The 26,089-nt window shown below is 41.6% G+C and overlaps 1 protein-coding gene across 1 annotated transcript in view; it reads left to right on the forward strand.

Moving 5' to 3' along the window:
• Window positions 1–7,782: 7,782 nt before the first annotated feature.
• Window positions 7,783–26,089, forward strand: part of LOC124152446 (cdc42 homolog) — a 28,137-nt gene continuing 9,830 nt past the window's right edge. The window contains exons 1-2 of the mRNA XM_046525382.2: window positions 7,783–8,383; window positions 25,791–25,849. Coding sequence (XP_046381338.1) covers window positions 8,239–8,383; window positions 25,791–25,849 — 204 coding nt within the window. The 5' untranslated portion in view covers window positions 7,783–8,238. The remainder of the gene's footprint in view (window positions 8,384–25,790; window positions 25,850–26,089) is intronic.

The raw sequence follows: 26,089 nt of genomic DNA on the forward strand, positions 1-26,089 counted from the left end.
CGTTAATCCTATCTCATTGGCTTTTCATTATATTGTTATCTTTGTACGTTAATCCTATCTCATTGGCTTTGTCATTATATTGTTATCTTTGAACGTTAATCCTATCTCACTGGCTTTGTCATTATATTGTTATCTTTGTACGTTAATCCTATCTCATTGGCTTTGTCATTATATTGTTATCGTTGTACATTCATCCTATCTCATTGGCTTTGTCATTGTATTGTTATCTTTGAACGTTAATCCTATCTGGCTTTGTCATTATATTGTTATCGTTGTACATTCATCCTATCTCATTGGCTTTGTCATTGTATTGTTATCTTTGTACGTTAATCCTATCTCATTGGCTTTTTCATTATATTGTTATCTTTGTACGTTAATCCTATCTAATTGGCTTTGTCATTGTATTGTTATGTTTGTACATTAATCCTATCTCATTGGCTTTGTCATTGTATTGTTATCTTTGTACCGTAATCCTATCTCATTGGCTTTGTCATTAAATTGTTATCTCTGTACATTAATCCTATGTCACTGGCTTTGTCATTGTATTGTTATCTTTGTACGTTAATCCTATCTGATTGGCTTTGTCATTGTATTGTTATCTTTGTACGTTAATCCTATCTCATTGGCTTTTTCATTATATTGTTATCTTTGTACGTTAATCCTATCTAATTGGCTTTGTCATTGTATTGTTATGTTTGTACCTTAATCCTATCTCATTGGCTTTGTCATTATATTGTTATCTTTGTACATTAATCCTATATGATTGGCTTTGTCATTACATTGTTATCTTTGTACGTTAATCCTATCTCATTGGCTTTTCATTATATTGTTATCTTTGTACGTTAATCCTATCTCATTGGCTTTTCATTATATTGTTATCTTTGTACGTTAATCCTATCTCATTGGCTTTGTCATTATATTGTTATCTTTGAACGTTAATCCTATCTCACTGGCTTTGTCATTATATTGTTATCTTTGTACGTTAATCCTATCTCATTGGCTTTGGCATTGTATTGTTATCTTTGTACGTTAATCCTATCTCATTGGCTTTGTCATTATATTGTTATCTTTGTACGTTAATCCTATCTCATTGGCTTTGTGATTACATTGTTATCTTTGTACATTCATCCTATCTCATTGGCTTTTTTCATTATTTTGTTTTCTTTTGTGGTATAACTGTTGTGTAAACGTAACATGATTTATATACAGATATATATTAACTTTATGCAGTATTTATCCGATGAAGGAGTGAGAAGTAGCTCTGAATCGTCGTGACAAACAATAACAAAGTGGTTATCCATAAAAAAAGTGGCATGTATTCGTGTTTTTCCAACTTCAAATGCCTATCAAAGGCTTTATCTATATCTCATTCACAACACGAACTTTCAGTCACGTACATAAATCAAATGTAGATAAGAGACCGGGCAGTTAAATATTGACTGTACCTGAGTGTGGAATTAGTTCACTACTAGTAGCGGGTAAACAGTACAGCGAGTTCATTCAAAACTACAACACGCCCACGCGAAATTCTTTACATGGACGAGTTCCCGTCCCAATTCCTCAAAAGGTAGAGTCGATCTCCGGTGTAGTCGCATGTTACATATAGCGACCAGTCAGACAGCGACTAGTTCCTGTCTCGACTCATCAAAGGCGCGAGCCTACTATGCGGGCCGCCGCACGTCACTCTAACTACCAGTCACGTGGACGACCACCAGAACCCATTGACACTATTTTCCGTAGACAAATACGACCCCGCCATTTCCATTAATTTGGTCTACATGTGAAGAGACTGAGGCTTGTTGATCGCGGTTAAATCGAGTTGATGGCTGTCGCTAACCCCCTTTAATCATAGTGTCGTTGCTAGCACACACATACGTCTTGGGGTCTCATGAGTCACGACTTGTCCAGATCACGACCCTGACAAATGAAGACCAACCTCCACATTGACACCACTTCTGTTTTGATTATTATTATGTCTTTAAGTTGGGCCTGAAAATACAGTTGTTGCGCAGAACTTGACAAGACATTCCTGCTGTGTCCGACAAGGATGCATTTTAAGCCCAGTCTTATTCATCACTTTCATAAACAAACCTGTTCCTAAAATTTAAAAAGAATGTCATCATGGTGTGTTTGTGACACAAGACATTATAGAGATTATGCTATTGCTGTTCGCGGATGATGTTGCTCTGGTGTCCTGCTGTGGGTTAGGCTCTCAGAAACAGCTTAATGTATTACAATTCTTCAGCATTAAATAGAAGTAAACCTTGAGAAAGCCAGTGTTGTTGGTTTTAGCAAAAGTGGAATTGTTTTCCGAAGCATGACAATTGGACATATTGTGGTGAATATTTGAAAGTAGTTAGCTATTATAAGCATTTAGGACTAATAATGTCCTCAATGTCCAATTGGTCTATGGCTTGTAAACATTTAGCGCTACAGGCGCCTAAGACAATGCTTCCTGTTTATAAATTATTTAAAGAAAACAAACTTATCTCATTTTCCACAGCAATTTGTATACTGTCAGACTGTCAGGAACCATCTTCGCGAGTCTGGACTCTGACCCAGAAGACCAGTTATCGTCCCTGTTTTGTAACAGATCCATCGACAGCGACGCTTGCGTTGGTGCCATACCTTATAGCCTTTTAATTTGAGAAACCCGGGACGTGTGGTTTAGCGATGAATCACGATTTCTTCTTCACCGGCGAGATGACAGACAACGTGTTTATCGTCGTCGAGATGAGCTTTTTGCCCCACATTGTGTACGTGAATTCGACAATGTCGGTGGCGCTAATGTCATGGTGTGGGGGCCAAATCCTACACCATGAGATCTGACTTGGTTGTGGTTCAGGGAAATTTGACAGCAAATCGCTACATGAATCAAATTCTTCAACCCCACCTTCTTCTAATCATTGACCGCCAGAGGGAGCTGTTTCAACAGGACAACGCTCCACCGGACACAGCTCGTGTCACGGTAGACTACCTTCACAATGCAAACATCAGCGCCTTGCCCTGGCCGTCGAGATCTCCAGATTCGTACACTAATCCAGTCAGTGCCGAGGACCTGCAGAGCCGTGATTGCTGCCCGGGGCGGTCACACGAGATACTGAGTTCAGCGCAATATTGTGGCCTTATGTGACATGAACAGTTTTCAAGGCCTTTGTACAACGACAACATGTGACTATCGAGCTCCAAAATTTCATATTTGTATCTATGATATTAAATTAAGTATATCGACTTTATTAGGTACAATAAATTTACTAAAAATTTACCTGTGCGTTTCTTCTATTGAAGAGTGTACTTGATGGTAAAATTGCACCCATTGTATTAAATTAAGTTTTGTTTGTTCGGAAATATGGGGCAATAAGTGTTATGAATCCATCGACAAAGTTCATACTTTGTATTTTAAGTTATTTCTAATTCTGTGGTAAATATGCTTAAAGAAACATTTTATTAAATGCTGGATTTTCTTTTGTAATGAAAAAAATTACATTTAAACAAAGACAATTAAAAATATTCAGCAAAACAGGCACCAAAAAATTTTCTCCTCCCATTTCCTCAGGCATAATGCTGGTATTAAATCATTGTTGCAACCAGAAAGATATTTAATTGTATTTCCATGTGAATTTGTATTGAGAGGTCCTTGTAAATTTTGAATCTCTCTCCATAACATCCATGTCAATACATGTCGTAGAACCAATGCTATTGATTCTGGTAATTGTATATGTACTAACTGTACCAAACAGGAGATTGAAGACGAGAATCACGTTCTTTTTATTCATTCAATGCATAAACTTGTAAGACCAAAGTTTCTATCTAATTTAAATATATCACACAAAGACAATCAATTACTGATAAATTTGTTGAACTCCAAAAACACAGATGTTATCAAATCTTTAGCAATGTATTTAAACCATGTATTTACACTATATATATATATGATCTTGACATGTGGTGTAATAGTGTCGTGGTACAGTAGATAGACATGTGGTGTAATAGTGTCGTGGTGCAGTAGACAGACATGTGGTGTGATAGTGTCGTGGTACAGTAGACAGACATGTGGTGTAATAGTGTCGTGGTACAGTAGATAGACATGTGGTGTCATAGTGTCGTGATAGAGTAGACAGACATGTGGTGTAATAGTGTCGTGGTGCAGTAGACAGACATGTGGTGTAATAGTGTCGTGGTACAGTAGACAGACATGTGGTGTAATAGTGTCATGGTGCAGTAGACAGACATGTGGTGTAATAGTGTCGTGGCACAGTTGACAGACATGTGGTGTAATAGTGGCGTGGCACAGTTGACAGACATGTGGTGTAATAGTGGCGTGGTAGAGTAGACAGACATGTGGTGTAATTGTGTCGTGGTACAGTAGACACACAAGTAGTGTAATAGTATCGTGGTGCTGTAGACAGACTTGTGGTGTGATAGTGTCGTGGTACAGTAGACAGACATATGGTGTAATAGTGTCGTGGTAGAGTAGACAGACATGTGGTGTAATAGTGTCTTGGTACAGTAGACAGACATATGGTGTAATAGTATCGTGGTACAGTAGAGAGACACCTTGTGTAATAGTGTTGTGGTACAGTAGACAGACATATGGTGTCATAGTGTCGTGATAGAGTAGACAGACATGTTGTGTAATAGTGTCGTTGTACAGTAGACAGACAAATGGTGTAATAGTATCGTGGTCCAGTAGATAGACATGTGGTGTAATAGTGTCGTGGTACAGTAGACAGACTTGTGGTGTGATAGTGTCGTGGTACAGTAGACATACATGTGGTGTAATAGTGTCGTGGTACAGTAGACAGACATGAGGTGTAATAGTGTCGTAGTGCAGTAGACAGACATGTGGTGTAATAGTGTCGTGGTACAGTAGACATACATGTGGTGTAATAGTGTCGTGGTACAGTAGACAGACATGAGGTGTAATAGTGTCGTAGTGCAGTAGACAGACATGTGGTGTAATAGTGTCGTGGTACAGTAGAGATACACCTGGTGTAATAGTGTCGTGGTAAAGTAGACAGACATGTGGTGTCATAGTGTCGTGATAGAGTAGACAGACATGTGGTGTAATAGTGTCTTGGTACAGTAGACAGACATGTTGTGTAATAGTGTCGTGGTACAGTAGACAGACGTGTGCTGTAATAATGTCGTGGTACAGTAGACAGACACGTGGTGTAATAGTGTCGTGGTACAGTAGACATACATGTAATAGTTTACTAAAAATTTACCTGTGCGTTTCTTTTTTTGAAGAGTGTACTTGATGGTAAAATTGCACCCATTGTGTTAAATTTAGTTTTGTTTGCTCGGAAATATGGGTCACTAAGTGTTATGAATCCATCGACAAAGTTCATACCTTGTATTTTAAGTTATTTCTCATTCAGTGGTAAATATGCTTAAAGAAACATGTTATTAAATGATGGATTCGTGGAGTAGACAGAGATGTGACACATTGTCTAGACACGCCTGCGGACGTTTCCCGTTCCTCTAAAATCCAGAACAAGAGATATCTCAACCTTGGAGAACAAGGGTGTGTTTTTATATACATTTGTTTAAGCAACACAAATAACACAACACTACATGTTCACCAACTCTGTCAGTAATGTAAACATGAGTGCGCATGTCTTCTAAATTTATTTAGCAGGCTCCTTTTGTTTCAGCCACGGACAAATCATAAAGATCCCCGTATACAACGTCGTAGAGTGCAGCGCCGTAGTTGCTCACGTCGTGCTTCAAGGCCAGATGTTACGTGTCTTTGTCAATGCTGGACACCTTTAAGCCTATTTAGAGTGAAGAAAGGGCTTGTTTTTACCACTGTGATTGACGTAAATCTCGGGTTAAAAATATCGTGGAGGCGATCGGTCAGAAATATAAAAATATGACCTTACCCATCCTCTAAATGTACGTGTTCTTTTATTGAACACTGGACGCGTTCACGCCTTCTGCCACAGAATACAAATATTCTATTTCGGACAGCACGTGTTCTATTGGTCATATTATAATGGCAGGAGTAAGCGTTTATAATGTAGTCATGGTTTCCCTTTACACAGTTTGTGTTTGTTTCAGGTATTCGGTAATCAGAATGAAATACGGACATATCTACCCAACAGGCACGCAACGTTGAAACAACGTTGAAATAAGGTTGAAGCAACGTTGAAATAACGTTGACAACTGACGTTGAAACAACGTTGAAGTGTCAACGTCAGTTCAATTTTCATATGAAATTAATTTGCAACGTTGTTTCAACGTTGAAGAGTGACGTTGTTTCAACGTTGTTTCAACGCTGTAATGCCTGCTGGGTAGTGTTTAATATGCAGTTGTAGCTATGCTTCCACCTGTATGGTTTAACTGTTACAGATCTGAACTCTGCTGCAGACCCTTGAGAATGGCCTGGAACGCTTTCCATGAAATGATGCCGTCACAGTAGTATGTCCTCCACCCCTCTCGCTTCTGTATCTTTTGCTTCCTCACATGTGTATACGATCTACGTTTCAACAGATGCATGACTTTCATGAAGGAAGAATCCATGAATATCCTGGTTAGAATTGTACTTCAGCAACCAATACTTTCCGTAAGAGGCAATCGGAATCGGGTGGTCAGGCTCGCTGACTTGGTTGATGCATGTCACCGTATCCCAATGACGTAGATTGATGCTCATGATGTCAATCACTGGATTGTCTCGTCCAGGCTCTATTATTTACAGACCGCCGGTAATTAGCTGGAATATTGCTGAGTGCTGCGTTAAACAACAAACAAAAATAAATAAATAAAGAAGTACCAGTCTTTATTTAGATACGTCTAGCCACAGACCTATTGCGCATATACAGAGCAAGATATATACCATATATATTTGACAGTAATTAATACCAGATATACATTTCACGATTAATAGGACCAAATATCTTTCCTCATTTGCATAGAGAAGACATTTGGCAACATTTATCACACATTCTTGATTTAAAGACTCTCATTATAAATTAAATATATGAATTATGTTTTGAGTTAAAGAAAAGTAAACTATCACGTCCGCAAGTAGTGATATAGCATCAATCTTTCATGCAACATTCGTAGTTTGCCTATAGGGCATTTTTTAACTAAAATATATGCTCTTCAAATATCGTTGAGGTTCAGAGGTTTATCTTACACAAACTCATCCGTTATTTGAAACGATGAAACTACCAACCCTTCAGGGTAATCTGTTATTGATGCAAATATATCTGTGCTACTCAGTTTTTTTTGGCATCGGTACAAACCGTGCCATTATCAGTAAAACCGTTGACCGACATAATGTACAAAGCTATTTTTGAGACTGCACGAGACAAATTGTGGTAAATGTGGCTGAATACTAAACGCTTAGAAAATAATGTATCGCGGAGCTGGAATAGTTTTTACTAAGACACATTATCAATATCGAATTTTCCTCAAAATAATGCTATCACACGTATCACAGCTTAATGCGTTCAAGGCTTGATAGCTGAAACATATCTCTCCCGTCTATTTATACTCATGTTGTTTGAAAGCGAGATGTGCTTTTCTAAACATGTCTTTCCGAAATGAGGAAGGCCCCTCTCTCAACCAACACTGATAAGGCACCTTAAAATCCTCACGTTACCATATGCAAGAGCGCTCGAAATTGCGTGCTCTCCTTTAGGTATGTCGAGGGGTAATATAAACATCATGATTGCCAAATTTATTCAAACGCCTGCTCCACTATATACTCCTTCTTATTTTGAGTTCATTTCAAGGATGTCGAGCCATATGGTAAATATGTAAATTGATACGTCGATCTATTTTAGTTGCATTCGCGGATCTTGATGCCTCGTTTGAAAGAATGATTTCGACTGGAAGCTGACCCATCTTTCTAGAGCCTCATTTTGCATTAGCGCATCACGGATCTCTTGTTCTGGTAGGAAGGAGAGCCACGAGCTGAGATAGTTCAAGGCAGGTTCAACAACTCGCGCGGTCACTGGGTGTGTCAGGCAGGAGTCGCAAGCAGACGACAACGAGCAGACGACACTGGGTACAGAAGGCGGGAAGGACAGTCGTGCGTGATGACAGTCACTCTGATGTGTCGTCAGCTAAATTTAGCACGAGACCGACGGAAGGGGATTTCCTCGCGCACCGTGACGACAGCCAGGCCTGTATATTAAATAAGTCTCTCGCTAGCAGCGACATTGTTGTGGAGTGTGGCGAGCTAGCCTATGACAGACGACAAAACCAGGTGCTCGGAGCACGATTAAAATGGTGCTAGAGGCGAGGAACGAGAAAAGGATTAAATGTGTTGTTGTTGGAGATGATTCCATAGGCAAGACGAGCATGTTATTGGGGTATGCAACAAATCGCTACCCCACACAGCACGTACCATCCGTCTTTGACAACCACGCGGGTAAGTCGCACGTGCTTGTGTTGTCATATATCCTTTGTTTCTCTGATTTTTGTTTATCTTTACCATTGTGTTACGTTACGAATGTTGGTGTCTCAATGTCATTTTTTAAATCTATTGGCGTCATATCAGATCATTTCCCTGTTTATGAATATGATCATTATGAATATATCATTCCCTGAGTATTATTGACGCAGCACTACACGGAAGGACATTTATCAATGAAAACGGCTTTTTCCAAGTTCAGCCTTTTCTATCTCTTCTTAAACAGGTTTGCCTCTTGGCGACTTAGAAGCGTGTATGTTGAATTTGGTCCAATTTTGTGGTTTGATGTGTTTGGCATGTCTGTGATTCCCAAATGTGATATTTATTTTCATATAGTTACATTACATGTCTTATGAGACAATACATGATAATTATAGTTAAATAATAATGTTGATTATGATAAGTATAAATCATAAATAGAATTAAAGATAATGAATATTATTACCATTACAATTAAGTTCTCTTGATCATTCACACCCTCCTCATCATCATCATAAAACTTGAGGTCAAACGTGTGCTGATTCATTGAGCTACATTGCATTTAAATACCAAAAGTCACTCTTCAAACGAAACTGGTTAACGCTCCCTGCTTAAAAATCTTTTAAATTTTAAACTTGACACTTGTTTTAACTCTGTAGACAGCGTTTCACTCCCCATTGACACCCGTCATGTGTAAAGTATTCACTTCCCGTCTTGGCTAATGTGCGCATAAACGGCCATGGGAAACAGCGCATTGTTATAGATAGTTTTTTGTTCACATCCGCATTTCATCAGTACGTCCTCAAGATGGTTGTAAATGTCAAGATTTGGACGACTGCTTATTGAGTTAGGGGCACGGCCGGAAGTCACGTACCCCGATTTTTTAACTACCGTTACATTCTCGTACACGATAAACTCGTATAAGCCTTTGAACTGTGCCGAAATTTGGAGGAAATTTTGAGTACATAATGTATATTTCACAGCAGCTTTATGTAAACAAGATTCACAAGGCAGCTCTGTTAACACGCGCTTTTTATCACAATATGACGTCATGTTGGAAACATGTATCTCAACGGTGACAATACACACTGTCAACTTTCACACGTAAATCGGATATTTGACACACCTGTTGTAATTACTACATCCTTGTTATAAATGTTTAAACATTTTGTCACAGACACACCCATCAAACCATCGTCTACCGGAATTTGACATACCCGGTTCAAGGACCACCGAGTTAAATACAGCGAATAACGACATAAAGCGTTCAACGCGAAAAGCGACCGTGGTCTACTTGCCTATAAATATCTTCACTTAGACTTGCATAAGTCTCTAAGACAATAATTATTACTTTTAATCATCATTTTTTAATTATGTAAATAATAAGAACAGGTTATCCCTAAAAGAGACCGGAGTGCACATATCTAGACTTGCCTATTAGGAGGAGAAATTTACTACACATCCATGGATTTATCTTTCAGTACAGCCTTGGAGCAAGGCTAATCCTCTGTCGGCTGACGATAGTACCACCGCAACATAGATTCAACTACAGGCGAACGTTTCATGTGCTTCCCGATAGGTCTATTATATACGATTATGTTTCTCCGTATAAGCACAATGCACAACAAGACTTGGCTGCTCTGACATGGCTTATTCGAGTTTTTCAAATCAGAAACCTGTCAAAACCCTCATGCGATTCCGGGGTAGAATAGGTCCCCAGCAACCCATGCTGTCCGTTAGAGGCGACCAGATTGATCGGATGGTCAGGCTCGGTGATTTGGTTTATTGCGTGTCATCGTACCCCGACGGCGGTGATCGTTGCTCACAATATCGATCACAGGATTGTCTGGTCCAGTCTCGATTATTTTAAAACCTCCGTAATACAGCTGGAATATTACTGAGTGAGGCGTTAAACAACAAACAAAACTTCTCAAAATTATTCATTTGAGCCTGATCGAAGCAACGACCTGTAATTTCTGTTAATAGATTTCCATTGAAACATTTTATATTATTAACAACAAATCATGTACATTTGTTTAATTTATCTGACAGTGCCGGTACATATGAACATACAGAAACTCGGGATTAAATTGTTTTTTAACAACACATGACCTTGACAAACTCTCGTGGACAGGTTTTAATCCTTTGCTACAGATCACGTTAGTACAAGCTCATATGTCGGAAATACTGCTCGGCGATGACAGATGGGATGTACAAACTCGTGCCATCAAGGCCTCCCTGTATATTTCCACATCCCACAGTTCATACGATCTCTAAATTAGATTAAGACGAATGTAAGTCTACTGATGGTAACTGGGTCACGTCGCCAGTTTCCCTCGCTGCAGTGTTCAACGTGACATACATAGGTAGCGCAGTGGTTAACACAAGGAAGCCAGTCTAGCGCACATTAGTTTATAGTGTCCTTTTTCCGGTTGTGAGCGAATATGGTTTTACGCCGCTTTTAGCAATATTCCAGCAATATCACGGAGAGGGTTACCAGAAATGGGCTTCACCTATTGTAGCCATGTGGGGAATCGAACCCGGGCCTTCGGCGTGACGAGCGATCGCTTTAACCACTGGGCTAACCCACCGCCCTTTTCCCGGTGTGACTGTACTTCAAGGTATATAAGTGTATTATCAAGTTAGCCAGGTCGCGGCACGATACGGATCTTGATAGTAACGCTGAGACCTATCCCATTAAATCATTTTACACCAATACGACACCTCTCTGCGTAATGACCTCACATAGGTGAACTTTCTAATCAGCGTCGAGGCTTCTAAATTCTCGGTACGAGTGGGCGAAGCATTCAAACCAGTATATCTGATTTCTGTATCGCGAAAACGAACAAAAACGACAAGTTCCGAATGTAAAGCAGTGCTATTATATTGGGGATATTTCATACATCCTGTTGTGTCTGAGCTCTATGGTTTCTACGCCTCAGAGGAGTATCATCGAAGGAATATTCTATGTGTGTTTTCATTTGAATAAATCGAAACGGAGCTTTCTTTTGGCGTAAGCGGTCAAGGTTCGATCAGTGTTCACCCGGAGCGACCTTTTGTGTAGTGAGTGAGTGAGTATGGTTTTACGCCGCTTTTAGCAATATTGCAGCGTGGGACACCAGAAATGGGCTTTACACATTGTACCAATGTCGGGAATCGAACCCGGGTCTTCGGCGTGCCGAGCGAAAGCTTAAACCACTAGTCTACCCGACCCTCCGACCTTCTGTGGAGGTGTCTTCAGATCTTAGCGCAGAGAGGTGTCGTGTCGGAGAAAAAGATCTGATTTTAATGAGATCGGGCCTCGATATGATACACGATATGTATCAAGTTAGTAAGCGGCACTACTATACACAATCGGTACGTATCCGTCAGTGCCACGACACGCTACGTGTGTTATTAGTGAGACCGCAATAGAATACACGATGACATACGTAACTAGACTGCCGAGATACGATAAGTATCTGATTTCAAAAACGTCGATGCCATCCACGATACGTATTAAAGTTACGATACACGATATTATACGTATCTAAACGTTAAGGCCACGACACGATACGTATTAAAGATACGATACACGATATGATACGCATCATAACATTAAGGTCACGATACGATACGTATATAAAATTAAGACCACGATACGATACACGATATTATACGTATCTAAACGTTAAGGCCACGATACGTATGTAAAACCTAAGGCCACGATATTTACATGATACGTTTCTTTTGCAGTTGATAATGTTGCGATACCAAACAGCACTATATACATCTTTTGAAACAGTTGAGTTAATTATATCAGTAAATCGACATAAGATAGAATATTAGAATTTATTTTCATAACACGTTTCTTAATCTGGTGCATGCATACCACCTTACACGACACAGTGGCACATTCTGTTGCGATACACCGTTCTTTGATTGCCGTGAAAAGGCGACTATGCTTGTCGTAAAAAAAGCGACTAACGGGATCGGGTGGTCAGGCTCGCTGACTTGGTTGATACATGTCATCGTATCCCAGTTGCGTAGATCGATGCTCATGATGTCAATCACTGGATTGTCTGGTTCAGACTCCAGTCTTTACAGACAGCCGTTACAGAGTGCGGCGTTAAACAACAAACAAACAAAACAAACCGTTCTCTGATGATTCATTCACAGCGCCTTTGTAGACTCAATCACTGGTTTTCCAGGTCTAGATTTCATCATCTTAGGGATCACGTCGTAAAACAACATTCGTTCACTCACTCTGAAATGGACACCCAAGTTCTATTAATATTATGTTCTTCTTTGAGGTGAATATTGTTTTACACCGAAATCAACACTATTCCAAGTATTTCGCGACGGCCTGTAACACTCGAGGCCATAACAGGCTAACCGGTGACCGAAGTCAGGGGTGACAGTTATTTGTTGCTGTGGAACTACGCTTATTGAAGAACCCCCCCCCCCCCCCCCCCTCTGTCCCTACTAAAATCATTGCCCGACACCTCGCCCCTGATCTGTCTCCCAGACCCTAGAGAAAAAAAGTCCAACTCAAGTCAAGAATGATTTGGCAAGTCTAGATTGCGTCAGCCTGAATTAAGGATTTTTCTGGACTCGATTTGGATTTTATATTTTATTTTGTAGATATTTATTTTGAAATAAGATAGCTTTATTTTGGGACTAAATGTCAGTGTACCTCGCCCCAAATCCGGCACATTATTACTTCAGCACGAGTATCAGTGTTATATAGAAATGCCAGCAATAGCATGCTTAATGCAACATGATTTACCCCCGACCACCATTGTCTACATTCTCTTACTCAAAGCATATGCTTACGGAGGAAACATGTCATTATAAAGGTTTCCTCAGGTAATTCGTCTCGAAACACGATCTGAGATAAGATTGCATCATATACTCTAATACCAGCACTTGACATATCTTCGTCAGTTCTCCACCCGACTCACAGTTTATAATGATAGGTTACTGTGCATGGCGTGTCAATGATCCCTATCGCGTCCGTGCGCACGTGAGAAAAGCTCGTTTGATAAACATCCTGCAATTCCACATTCTCCCATCTGCGATATTTTTCCCACCGCCTGATCGCATCGTGAGGACGAAAGCATGTTATTATAAGGGTGCACAGATCAGGTCCATGCCGCGGTCCACCTTTGACATTTACCACACGTGTATAACGTGGTCGAGGAACGTTACGACGGAAACCTTTTGGGCCATGGTGTGAGTGATTGAGTTGGGTTTAACGCCGCTTTGAGCGGTATTCCAGTTATATCGCGGCGTGTCAGCTTAATGTGGGAGGAAAGCTTGAAGTGATGCAGGTCTCAGACGTTTACCACTTCGGTGAAACCCACGAGCACGGGTATGGTGCTGACAAACCTAGAAACATAATCGGGGCGAACCGGGATTCGGACCCACAATCATAGGTGTGTGTGTGTGTGTGTGTGTGTGTGTGTGTGTGTGTGTGTGTGATTGTACTAGGCCGGTCTAATGTCGATTTTATAGTGCTAGCCCACTGAGATACCATGCCTCAATTTAACATGAATACCCCACTCAGACACAGTATACTGACTCCGTGTTTTAGTGAGTGAGTGAGTTGAGTTTAACAGAATTCCAGTTATATCACGGCGTGTCAGCTAATGTGGGAGGAAAGCCCATCATGGTGCTGACAAACCTAGAAACATGATCGGGGCGAACCGGGATTCGAACCCACAAACATAGGTTTCTGGCGTGCGCAAGGGACGCAACTCTGCACAGCGAATCGCGGCGCCTTAGACGACTGGGCAACCCGTGGCATAAATGTAATGTTAGGGCCATTTCATGTTCGTTTTTCTAAAAGCCACATTGCAACAGTGTAATTTATGTGGCTGACAATTTCTTATTTCCCAACAAGCATTATTATTTTTTCAAGAATTTCCGGGGACAACTCTTTTTAATAATGTTGAAAATCCCTATAACTGAATCTGACCTCAAAACAATGTTAACAAACAGTTTTTAAGTTGTCACATCGCGGTGTGTCAGCTTTATGTGGGAGGGTCGTCCGAAGTGATGCTGGTCATTGTAATAAAGGGCCAAGTTCAGTGGGCTTTCTGCAGCCTTATCGGGATTCGAATCCGCAACCAGCGGATCCCTGCACGGGTAAGGGGCGCAACTCTTCACAGCAAATTGCAACATCTAAAACCTTGAAACCCCCAGTACTCACACGAAGGACCTCTTATATATTGACAACGCAAATAAGCAGCAGCGTACATGTACGTTTGCGTTTTGCTACCGACTTGTCCATGGCAGTGATGCGGTCATCCTGGTACTCTCACTGTCTTGTTGACCGCCTCCGTGGTCTAGTGGTAGAGCGTCCTACCGGAGAGCGGAAGATCCGGGGTTCAAACCCTGCCCGTGTCATACTTAAAGACGTTAAAAGATGGTACTTGTTGTTACCCTGTCTGGCGCTCTGCATTTAGGGGCTAAAACAAGGACTGGTCGGCTCGGAGTCAGTATAATGTGTCTGAGTGGGGCAGTCATGTTAAACTGAGGCATGATATCTCAGTGTGCTAACACTATAAATCAGCATTAGTCTGGACTACTACAAGCAGCCACACACACACACACACACACACACACGCATGCATGCACGTCGCTATATTAGTGCAATAATCTTGGACGCGACGTTAAACCCCATGTCACCTCACCACTGTCGTGTTACGTCAATCATAGGAATCAGTAGCCTGTTATCTGGAGCTCACTGCAATATCCCAGTCAGACACCATTTAATATTGATAGAGAACGAGGCTAAGTCGGATACAGTCCGTTAAGGATGTCGCTCAGAAATCGTAATTAAATTTGAACGTCATTCCCAACCGCATTCCTGAATAACATGGCCTTGGGCTTCGCAACGTTCCCGCTAGGTGGAGCTGTCTTGGCACACGTGTATCTTTCTGTCAAATGACTTGGTAAAATTCCTCGACTTTATTTTCCACTTCGCAGCTCGAGTTACGGAAAAAAATCAACTTTGCTTGGTGCTATTTTAAGTGTTCGCTGTCTCACAAGCAATCAGGATGTACCAACGTAGGCTCTATGTTGTGTGTTATTCAAGTTTAAACTTGCAGTATTCCTTCTCATTAACTGTGCACGCTGGGATATGTACATCCCTGCCTTTGGGTTTCAGCGTCAGGGCTAATTACCTCCGTGTTGCTCACTGCTGTTTTATTCTCTGTTGTACATGCTCACATCCTCGAGAGGCTGTGAAATAAGTTTGCAAATTTATGGTGATGATGATTGATTTAGTTTATTTGTTTCACAGATAAGCCTAAATGGCTCTTTAATGACGCTCCTCGATCAGCTATTCCCTTTCCCGTACGCTGTGTATAAAACAAGATTAAAAAAACTCGAAAATATGGAAAAGCAATGTCAGTCAAACAGACAGATATGTTTATTCAGGAAAAACATCTCCTGCCCATTATACAACCGTATTCCCGGAACCTCCCTACAGCGCATGATGTTAAAATATGAGTAGATTTATATGGGTGACAATTTTGTTTCTAAATCATTTTGATACTCTTAATCCATTTACGGATTAACAAATGTTGTCAATGAAAGCGTTTTTTTTAATATATTTACCCATGTATTTCATCTCTGATAACTGTATGTTTTATTCACACTAGTGCCATGATATTTATCTTCATAAAACATATGCCCTGAAGATCCGGGGTAGAATAAGTCTTCAGCAACCCATGCTTGCCGTAAACGGTGACTATGCTTGTCGTAAGAGGCGACTAACGGGATCCGGCGGTCAGGCTCTCTGACTTGGTTGACGCATGTCATCTTTACCCAATTGCGTAGATCGATTCCCTTGATATCAATGACTGGATTGTCTGGTCCAAACTCGATTATTCACACACCGCCGTCATATTAGCTGAAATATTGCCGAGTGCGGCGTTAAACAACAAATAACAATAACATCATAATACATGAAACATTTTCTTTTTTTTAAAAAGAGTCATAACTTGTTATATCTATTGCAGAGTATTAGGTTACGGTTTTAAAGCTTACGTCGCTTTGTCAGCTACGCGGCTTACGTCACTTGTGACTCCGCAGTGACGTCATTTTCTTAAGGTTGCGTAAAACCACGTTTTACGACAAAAGAGGCACCTGTCTTATACAGTGACACTTCGTTAGACCGGGCATTTACCGTGGCACGCTATTCCAGACACGACCGTCTCCGTGGTCTAGTGGATAGAGCATCTGCCTGGAGAGCGGAAGGTCAGGGGTTCGATCCCCGGCCGTGTCATACCAAAAGACGCTAAAAGATGGTACTTGTTGTTACCCTGCCTAGCGCTCGGCAATAACGGGATAAGGCAAGGACTTGCCTGCTCGGAGTCAGTATACTGTGTCTGAGTGATCTATTCATGTTATATCTGCGGCATGGTACTTCAGTGGGCTAGCACTATAAAACCGGCATTAGTTCGTATAATACAGGCAAACGCACACACACACACACACACGAATGCAAAACATGCACGTGCAATAATCTTGAAAGTGATGTTAAACCCCCTGTCACCAGTTATTCCGGACATGCATTAATCCGGACTGTTTCATAGCGAACGGCGGCATCGTCCGGTTTAACCAGGTCCACTGTAGTGTGAACACATTGCCTGTTTGTGTGTTATGTTTGAAATACGTGCAACGACCGTGGAATGAAGGAAGACGATGTTTTGTATATTCGTATGACCTTGTCTATATGCCCGGTGATTGAACTACTCGCTGACCTGGGGCTAAGCTATGGAAGGATCCTGGTGGTAACACATGTGTGGTCAAGATAGTATATCAGCCGGGATATGGAGTATTTATATAAAAATATAATCTTATAGATTCCTTGGCCCAGCTTCTAGACAGGACATTCATGTTAAATACCAGCTTGGTATGTCATTGTTACGGGTGTGTGAAAGTGCTTACTACAAGTTATTGGGGGTACGGGTGGCCCAGTCGTCTAAGGCGCCGTGATTCGCTGTGCAGAGTTGCGTCCCTTGGGCACGCCAGAAACCTATGATTGTGGGTTCGAATCCCGGTTCGCCCCGATTATGTTTCTAGGTTTGTCAGCACCATACCCGTGCTCGTGGGTTTCACCGAAGTGGTAAACGTCTGAGACCTGCATCACTTCTGGCTTTCCTCCCACATTAATCTGACACGCCGCGATATAACTGGAATACTGTTAAAACCGGCGTTAAAACCCAACTCACTCACAACTACAAGTTATTCCAGCACCGTCTTCAGCAACCCATGCTTGTCGTAAGAGTCGACTAACTGTGGTCAGGCTCGCTGGCTTGGTTGATGCATGTCATCGTGTCCCAATTGCGTAGATTGATGCTCTTTTTGTCTGTCACTGGATTGTCTGGTTCAGACAAAGAACCTTTAAAGAACAAACAAACAAACACTGGCATAGGACGTTGCTCCTTATTCAGGTCAGTTTTATAGCCCAGTCACAGGTGCTCCAAATTTAGACTGAGCCGTATGGACTAGCGTCAGTGATTGATATTCAGTAACCTTACACACATATGACAAACTAGGCAGGGTTCGCATTAGAAATAGCCCGGTTAGGACAGAGTTCAATTTCGAAAGGTAAGTAAATAAATAAAAATATACAACTTTCTGGATCACGGATGTAGATTCTTACACCGTTCTCAAGCTGGAGTGAATCTACATTTAAACGTCACCGAAAGCACTATATCAGAAGTTGTATGTTTTCTTGTTTACTCGTCAACTTCTAGAATGCCAATCAAACTGTTAATTTCGGAAGAGGCCAGTTTGGAAGGTTTCAGGTTAGGAAGAGCCCGGTTTAAACAGGATTCATTTTCGGTAAAATTCGGTTTGGACAGGGTGCGCATTAGGAATGGCCCGATTTGGACAAGTTTCGCATTAGGAACAGCCCGATTTGAACAGGGTTCGTATTTGGAAGAATCCGGTTTCAACTGGGTTGTCATTAGAACAACCCGACTTCGATAGGCTTCGCATTAGCGGTAGCCATGTTTGAAAAGGTTTTGCATTCAGAACAATCCGGTTTGAACAGGGTGCGCATTATTAATAAGCCCGATTTGGACAGGGTTCGGATTATAAAAATCCCGGTTTGGACAGGGTTTTCATTATGAACAATCCTGTTGAGACAGGATTCTCAATATGGGCAACCCGTTTAGACAGAAACCCGTATCATTACACGAAGTTGGGTTTAGAAAGGGTTCTAATTACGAACGACCCGCATATTAGACGGTCTCATTACGAGCAATCCGGTTTATACAGGGTTCTCTGTGTGTATCTCATTAATGAGTAATGGACAACCATATTTAATATATCGAATATTTCGGGTAGCCATGCAGGGTTCCGACTCTTGGCAATTCGTTATAGATTCGTTTTGTTAAGACAACGACAGGTAAGCCACAGGTTATATTAATTAAACAATACTTTAACTGAATCTAGTAGATTATGACAGCGTTATTTCAGGTGTGCCCTTTCACCCACACACATGGAGACAGGGTCATGTTTTCAGGCCATGTGAAGTAAGAAACACAGGACCCACTAACCTAGAGAAGTGTTGATGTTTCGCAAGTCCCCACCCACACGCACGAGTCTTGGCCTAGAAACAGAAGCTGACAACTGATCACCCGCCTACCTGTACACGCCAAGCTATAAGCCCCCGTAGTACTCCTAGCCTTGTCCCCAACCACTCAGCACAAGGCTGGATCCAAGGACGGAACTTGGAATGTCGAAATTTGCAATTTCTTTATACTGGGAGCACAATTCCGGTCGAATCAAATAACAAAGGAGTGGAGGGGTTCTGTATGGGTTAAATTAGAATGCGAATATGTTCGATGAATTGTACATCGTAACGTTAATAATCAAGGTGGTTTAAAATTGTGGTTTAGGGTAACTTTATGATCTTATCCTGTGACAGAATGAACAAATGTTGATTTACAAGTCAGCACCATTTCTGAACGAATCGCGGCCTCTTGGCAATTAACGAATTAGAGCCAGGCAACTCGTTGTTGATACCGTGAGCAACAATCCGTGTTTCCGTTGTACAGAACAACCTTAACGCTACGAATGTCGTAAATATGTGTTAAGGTATGGGAGTTACGATCAACTTGGCGCTAAGATCGCTTTGTGCAGCGGCGCCCTGCTCGTCAGGGTGCGAAGACAAACAATCAGCATGTTAACAATTTACACATTGTGACCATTCGATCCTCGTTTCAGTTGCCTCTTACGACAAGCATGACTCGCTGGGGATCTGGTCTGTCACGGAATGTTGTACTGAGAAATCACGGCGTTCTCTAAGTTATCATCTGGAGAGTTAACCCATTGTGACCATACGATCCTCGTTTTAGTAACCTCTTACGACAAGCATGATTCGCTGGGAACTGGGTGCCATTGTACAAAACAACCTTAACGCTACGACTGTCGTAAATCTGTGTTAAGTCATGGGAGTTACGATCAACTTGGCGCTAAGATCGCTTTGTACAACGACGCCCTGCTCGTCAGTGTGCGATTACAAATAATCAGCATGTTAAAAAATCACACATTGTGACCATCCGATCCTCGTTTTAGTTGCCTCTTACGACAAGCATGATTCGCTTGGGATCTGGATGCCAGTGTCCAAAACAACCTTAACGCTACGACTGTCGTAAATCTGTGTTAAGGTATGGGAGTTATCCATATTTGGACCATCCGATCCTCATTTTTAGAGCCAAGCATGGCGTGCTGTGGACGTTGTCTGAGACGGTAACCCCGCGGGATGTTGTACTGTAAATATGTATCTGCGGTGAGCACTTCACAGTGACGAGGGTAGAAGTCTTGAAATCAGTTCTGCTGATTGTTGCACGGACTTGAAGCTCACCGGTAACTGTATAAGACTCGATGGGCTGTATTATTGATTTCACTCCGCGTTGCAGATTTTGATTCCGTTGTTGCAAAACAGTTATGACAGACCATCAGAAATACATTAGGCTGAATTACCAGCTGTGACACAACGAATAACTTTTACCAGCAAGTGCAAAGTGTCAACACGAGGTTTATAAACGTTTGTTGGCTAGCGACCCTCATATTTAACATTCTTTGTTTGAGAATGCTTAACCACCCCACCCACTAAGATGTGTTAGCTTTTCCCGCCCGTCCGAAAATAGTAAGGAACGTTGTGTTTTTTAAAAACTTTAAATTCTCTTTAAAACGGAAACGTGCAGTATGTCAAAGCCTGCTTTGGAATGCAGATGAAGATAATGTATAGTTTAGCCCAACAAATTCCGCTTGTGGCATAAAACACGGACACTTAGTCTGTCTTACAGACCCTGATACATTTATATCAACTACAGCCCATGCAAGTCTATAATGTTTGGCAAGTCTAGATTACTGCAGTATCAGGGTCTCTGAAAATGAAGAGAATCACTGGGCTCCCTTTTTATTAGATTTTTATTAAGATAACTGAACAACTGTTTTTTTCTGTATGATATGTTCATTTCAGAGACTATATGTTAGTCTAACGGACACTACGAGCTTGGTGATAAACGCTATGGCGCATCGAGAAAAACAAAATAATTTGTAAGGTCGGGAGATCCAGGTAAGAGTTAGCCGGGAAGCGAGAAACACGCTACAGGTAACTGTTTTGGGCCTTTGATTCTAAGGTTAGGAGTGAGTGAGTTGGGTTTGATGACGCTTTTAACGGTATTACAGGTATATCACAGCATGTCAACTTATTGTGGGAGGAAAGACCCGAAGTGATGCATGTCTCAGTCGTTTACCACTTTGGTGAAACCCACGAGCATGGGTATGGTGCTGACACACCGAGAAACATAATCGCGACGCGGCTAGGGTTGGAATATCTCTTTTGACTTCCACGTTTACCATTTGTGTTAAATCCTCAAGAACGCTAATGTTGAACACAGACCAAGATTCAGAATAGGCGTACGGGGATTCAAACCCATCAGCAGATTCTGGCACGAATAAGGGACGCAACTCCGTCTATGTCAAATTGTAAAGAAGAATAATTGCATATATTTTCTGTTTTTTTGTCCTATTTGTGTCCTATGAATTAGTGCAAACACACATTCTCAAGTAACTAGGATTTCATTCCACATTTAGCTGAAATAATTGGAATCATGTTGAAAGCAGCGTGAAACCAACTCACACACTCACTCAAGTAACTACAGCGTGGCTTGTTTAGTGTATCATCGTCAGTGTTTAACTGCCGCGAATACGCGTAACGTTAAGTAGTATTCACTCACTCACTCGACCCGTGAAGATCCGGGTTGGAATAGGTCTCCAGCAACCCATGCTTGCCGTAAAAGGTGACTATGCACAATCTAACGCTTTGAAAGCGTTATTGTAGCCTTGACTTGTTATACGCATCCCTTACTGTTAACACGAAGATACCCGTGAAGATCGGGTTGGAATAGGTCTTCAGCAACCCATGCTTGAGAAAGGCGACAACCACATATCAGCCTCATGTGTTTACGAGTGATGTAGTAGACCTGTGACGATCCGGGTTAGAATAGGTCTTCAGCAACCCATGCTTGCCATGTAAGTGGCGATTCTGCTTGTCGTAAAAAGCGACTAACGGGATCGGGTGGTCTGGCTCGCTGACTGGGTTGATGCATGTCATCGTATCCCAATTGCGTAGATCGATGATCATGATGTCAATCACTGGATTGTCTGGTCCAGACTCGATTCTTTACAGACCGCCGTCATATAGCTAGAATACTGCTCATTGGATCCATAAACCAGCTTTTCAATGTATGGCTGTCAAATGTATAATGTCCGACTGTCCCCGAGAGAAATGACCGACCTCGAAATCGAGATTCAATACTTATATCTCCCTTGTTAAACAAATGATGTGCACGTGCAGGCGCCACACTACACCAGGCCATGCCACACCAAGTGTCCCAGTTTCAAACACGCGGTAGCTGACATGACCGTATTTTTTATTCGCGTTGTATTTAGCTTCGTCTCCTTCATCGCGGGTCACATTACAAGAAGAAGCGATCTCATCCGCTATCATTTGATCTAGGAGATTGCAGAGCGAGCGACGTTAGACACAATGCAGGAAGGTTTCAAAAGCGAAATCTCAACGAAAGTGCAACGCGTGTCTTGGGTGTTTGCGGAAACGTGGCTTCAGTTGAGAAGGTTGCCAGTTAGAAAATCAATATGGGTGTCTCTTTCGGGGCAAGGGTGTCGTATTCAGGGCGATAAAACAACAAATACGCAGCACTGCATGGGTCTCTTAGAATTTCTAAGGCGAAACGAGATTGAGTATTTAGATGATACATCTGTGGTTATTAGCGAACATTATAAACGTGGCCATCGTTCAACACTTACCAACTCTAATATCTTAGATTTTATATGTTTGATCTTTTAATATGATTCAACTACTCAGTACTTTGAATCGGTCGCATGTTGTCTGAATTATTCATTTGTACTAATACGTATTAGCATTATTAGTATTAATATTAACGGACTACCATTAAGGGACCGATCATTTGATATTCGAGGGGTTGGAGGAGGGTTGCTGGTAATTTTGTCTTGAGATTAGATTTTATTTGTAAATAGAACTATGAGCATGAAAATATTTTGTGACTATTTCTGGGATAATTTATTTTTGTCATTTAGTTTCAGCCCTCCCCTCAACTCCCCATCCCCCAGAATAGCAAATGGTCGGTCCCTTAGCCTAGAAATGTGCACAAGACATTGTTCATCGTGCCATGCATGCTTGGTGTATGCTCTAGAGCTTGTGTTTGACCTTTACAGATGGAATTTACATCTTCAGCAACTGAAAAAAAGATAGCAAATAATACAGACTAATAAAAGGATAGAAGGTTATCACATTCAAGTCGTTGTAATTCATCTTCATGAAGAAGATGGAGACGGTTGCACTTTAGCATATTTAACCTAGTTTGTGGTTGACATTTTAAACATATGAATGATAGCACAAGCCTGTCTTACGGTTTCTGAACCATATTTTTTCCCTTCCACCCAGCCCTTACTGTATGTAATGCTGTAGATTTAAACAAAGTAAGTCTAGATTTTTCACAGGTTCAGGATCTCCGTTAGACTAAAGCTTAGTCTCTGAAAATATAAAATTTGGATAGAAACAAATAACTCCGTTTGAATTAAAAAAGAGCCCCCAGTGAGATGAGAGATTCAGACCTGAGGAAAATCTAGACTTGCTTCATTTAGGGCTTTTGCATTACAGAAAGAACTGGGCGGAAGGGAAAATAATATGGATCAGGGACTGTGGGACTCTTCTCACTGGGGTTCCTTTCACATTTAACTAAATGCTATTTTCTATCAAAATTCTGTTTTCAGAGACTCAATGAAGTCTATGATACTCCCAGTATAAGTACATCTAGTGTCGTTAATGAGTGAGGTAAATCGATGTAGGAGGGTTTGGTATCACAAAGGTGAGTGAGTGATGGGAAAAAAGTACGGACTTTACACGTTTTGAATATTATTTCAGTAGATTTTCCCGTGGCACCTTCATGTGCATGGTGGGGCGGTCGGGTAGCCTAGTGGTTAAAGCGTTCGCTCGTCACGCCGAAGAACCGGGTTCGATTCCCGACATGGGTACAATGTGTGAAGCCCATTTCTGGTGTCCCCCGCCGTGATATTGCTGGAATATTGCTAAAAGCGGTGTAAAACCACACTCACTCACTCACTCACTCACTCATGTGCATGGTGAGCCTAATAGGGCTCGTGTTCATAGACGCTTTGATCTCCGCTGAGTGTCACCAATCTATGCACCGTGCAGTCAGAGTCAATAGCTCTCCTAATTAGCGGTCACCACAAGAATGAAACCTTGGAATCTACGCGATTTTTACGAGCCACGTGTTAAACTAGACCGAAGTGAAGGACCCCGTTGAACAAAGCGATCGTAGCTCGACGACTGTTGTAAATCTGTGTTAAAGCATGAGAGTTACGATCCTCTTAGCGCTGCGACTGTTGTAAATCTGTGTTAGAGCATGAGAGTTACGATCCTCTTAGCGCTACGACTGTTGTAAATCTATGTTAAAGAATTGGAGTTACGATCGTCTTAGAGCGACGACAGTTGTAAATCTATGTTAGAGCATGGGATTTACGATGGTCTTAGCGCTACGACTGTTGTAAATCTATGTTAGAGCATGGGATTTACGATGGTCTTAGCGCTACGACTGTTGTAAATCTATGTTAGAGCATGGGATTTACGATCGTCTTAGAGCTACGACTGTTGTAAATCTATGTTAGAGCATGGGATTTACGATGGTCTTAGCGCTACGACTGTTGTAAATCTATGTTAGAGCATGGGATTTACGATGGTCTTAGCGCTACGACTGTTGTAAATCTATATTAGAGCATGGGATTTACGATGGTCTTAGCGCTACGACTGTTGTAAATCTATGTTAGAGCATGGGATTTACGATGGTCTTAGCGCTACGACTGTTGTAAATCTATGTTAGAGCATGGGAGTTACGATCGTCAAAGCTACGACTTGTAAATCTATGTTAAAGCATTGGGGGGGGGGGGGGGGGGGGGGGGTTGGATGATGATCGTCAATCACTGGATTGTCTGGTCCGGACGATTTACAGACCGCCACCATATAGCTGCAATATTTCCGAGTACAGCGTTGAACAGGAAAACCCTACATCAAACAATGGCATGACACGTTGCTCTCATAATACTATAAATCTCTGGATTAAATATTTTACAGTCCGCTGTCATACAGCTGAAATATTGCCGAGTGTGGCGTTAAACAACAAACAAAGAACTCATATATTTTAGGAGGCTGACCTTCAACCTCATGTCTTCTAGTTCGTTGACATGTCGTGGCCCAGCTGTGGCCTTTGTTTGACATAGGTCTGTTTAATTGTACAGTTTTATGATGCCCAAAGAACAGTTTATGTTACGAAAATATATTCGAGGACCTGGCTGATGTTTATTTTCTGTGTACACTTATTCGGCATAACATACCCCTCCCCCAGGAATGCCGCTGAGGCAGCCTTGAAACAGCGAACTTCGCACCTTGAACTTGGGGTCTCTATCTGCCCCTGGGTGTTCGGCGTGACGAGCGAACGCTTGAACCACTAGGCTACGCCACCGCCCCGCGACGTTGAAATCCATTACACCCCACCTCACCTTTCGGACGGTTGGGTAGTCTAGTGGTTAAGCGCTCGCTCGTCATACCAAACACCCAGGTTCGATTCCCCACATGGGTACAATGTCTGACGTCCATTTCCGGTGTCCCCCGCCGTGATATTTCTAGAATATTGCTAAAAGCGGCATACAACCCTTCTCACCCACTCACCTTACATTTAGAAGAAGGGATAGCCTGTTCTGAATTTCAACTCATGTATGCACAAATAACTATTTCCACTTTTTTCGGTATTTTCAGGAAGTCTGAAGCTGGCAGGTCGGCGAATCAAGCTGGAGTTGATAGACACAGTGGAAGAGGTAACACCGTTTGAATCAGATGAATGTTAGAACCGATATGAAGGCTTTGAAGGATGAGGCTTACAACAGACATAAGTAACAGAGTATTTCTACATAGACTGCGAAGATAAAATAGCTTTATTGAAAAGAAATATACACGAGTGACGTTGACCGTCTGTCGTAAATTCTGCAAAGTTTATTAAAATTCTGGAGTTTATCAAACATGTTTTTTCACAGAAAACAGATCTGATTTCATTCGTA

Source organism: Haliotis rufescens, unplaced genomic scaffold (genome assembly GCF_023055435.1).
Source record: "Haliotis rufescens isolate VD_foot unplaced genomic scaffold, xgHalRufe1.0.p SCAF_74, whole genome shotgun sequence".
NCBI lineage: Eukaryota > Metazoa > Mollusca > Gastropoda > Lepetellida > Haliotidae > Haliotis > Haliotis rufescens.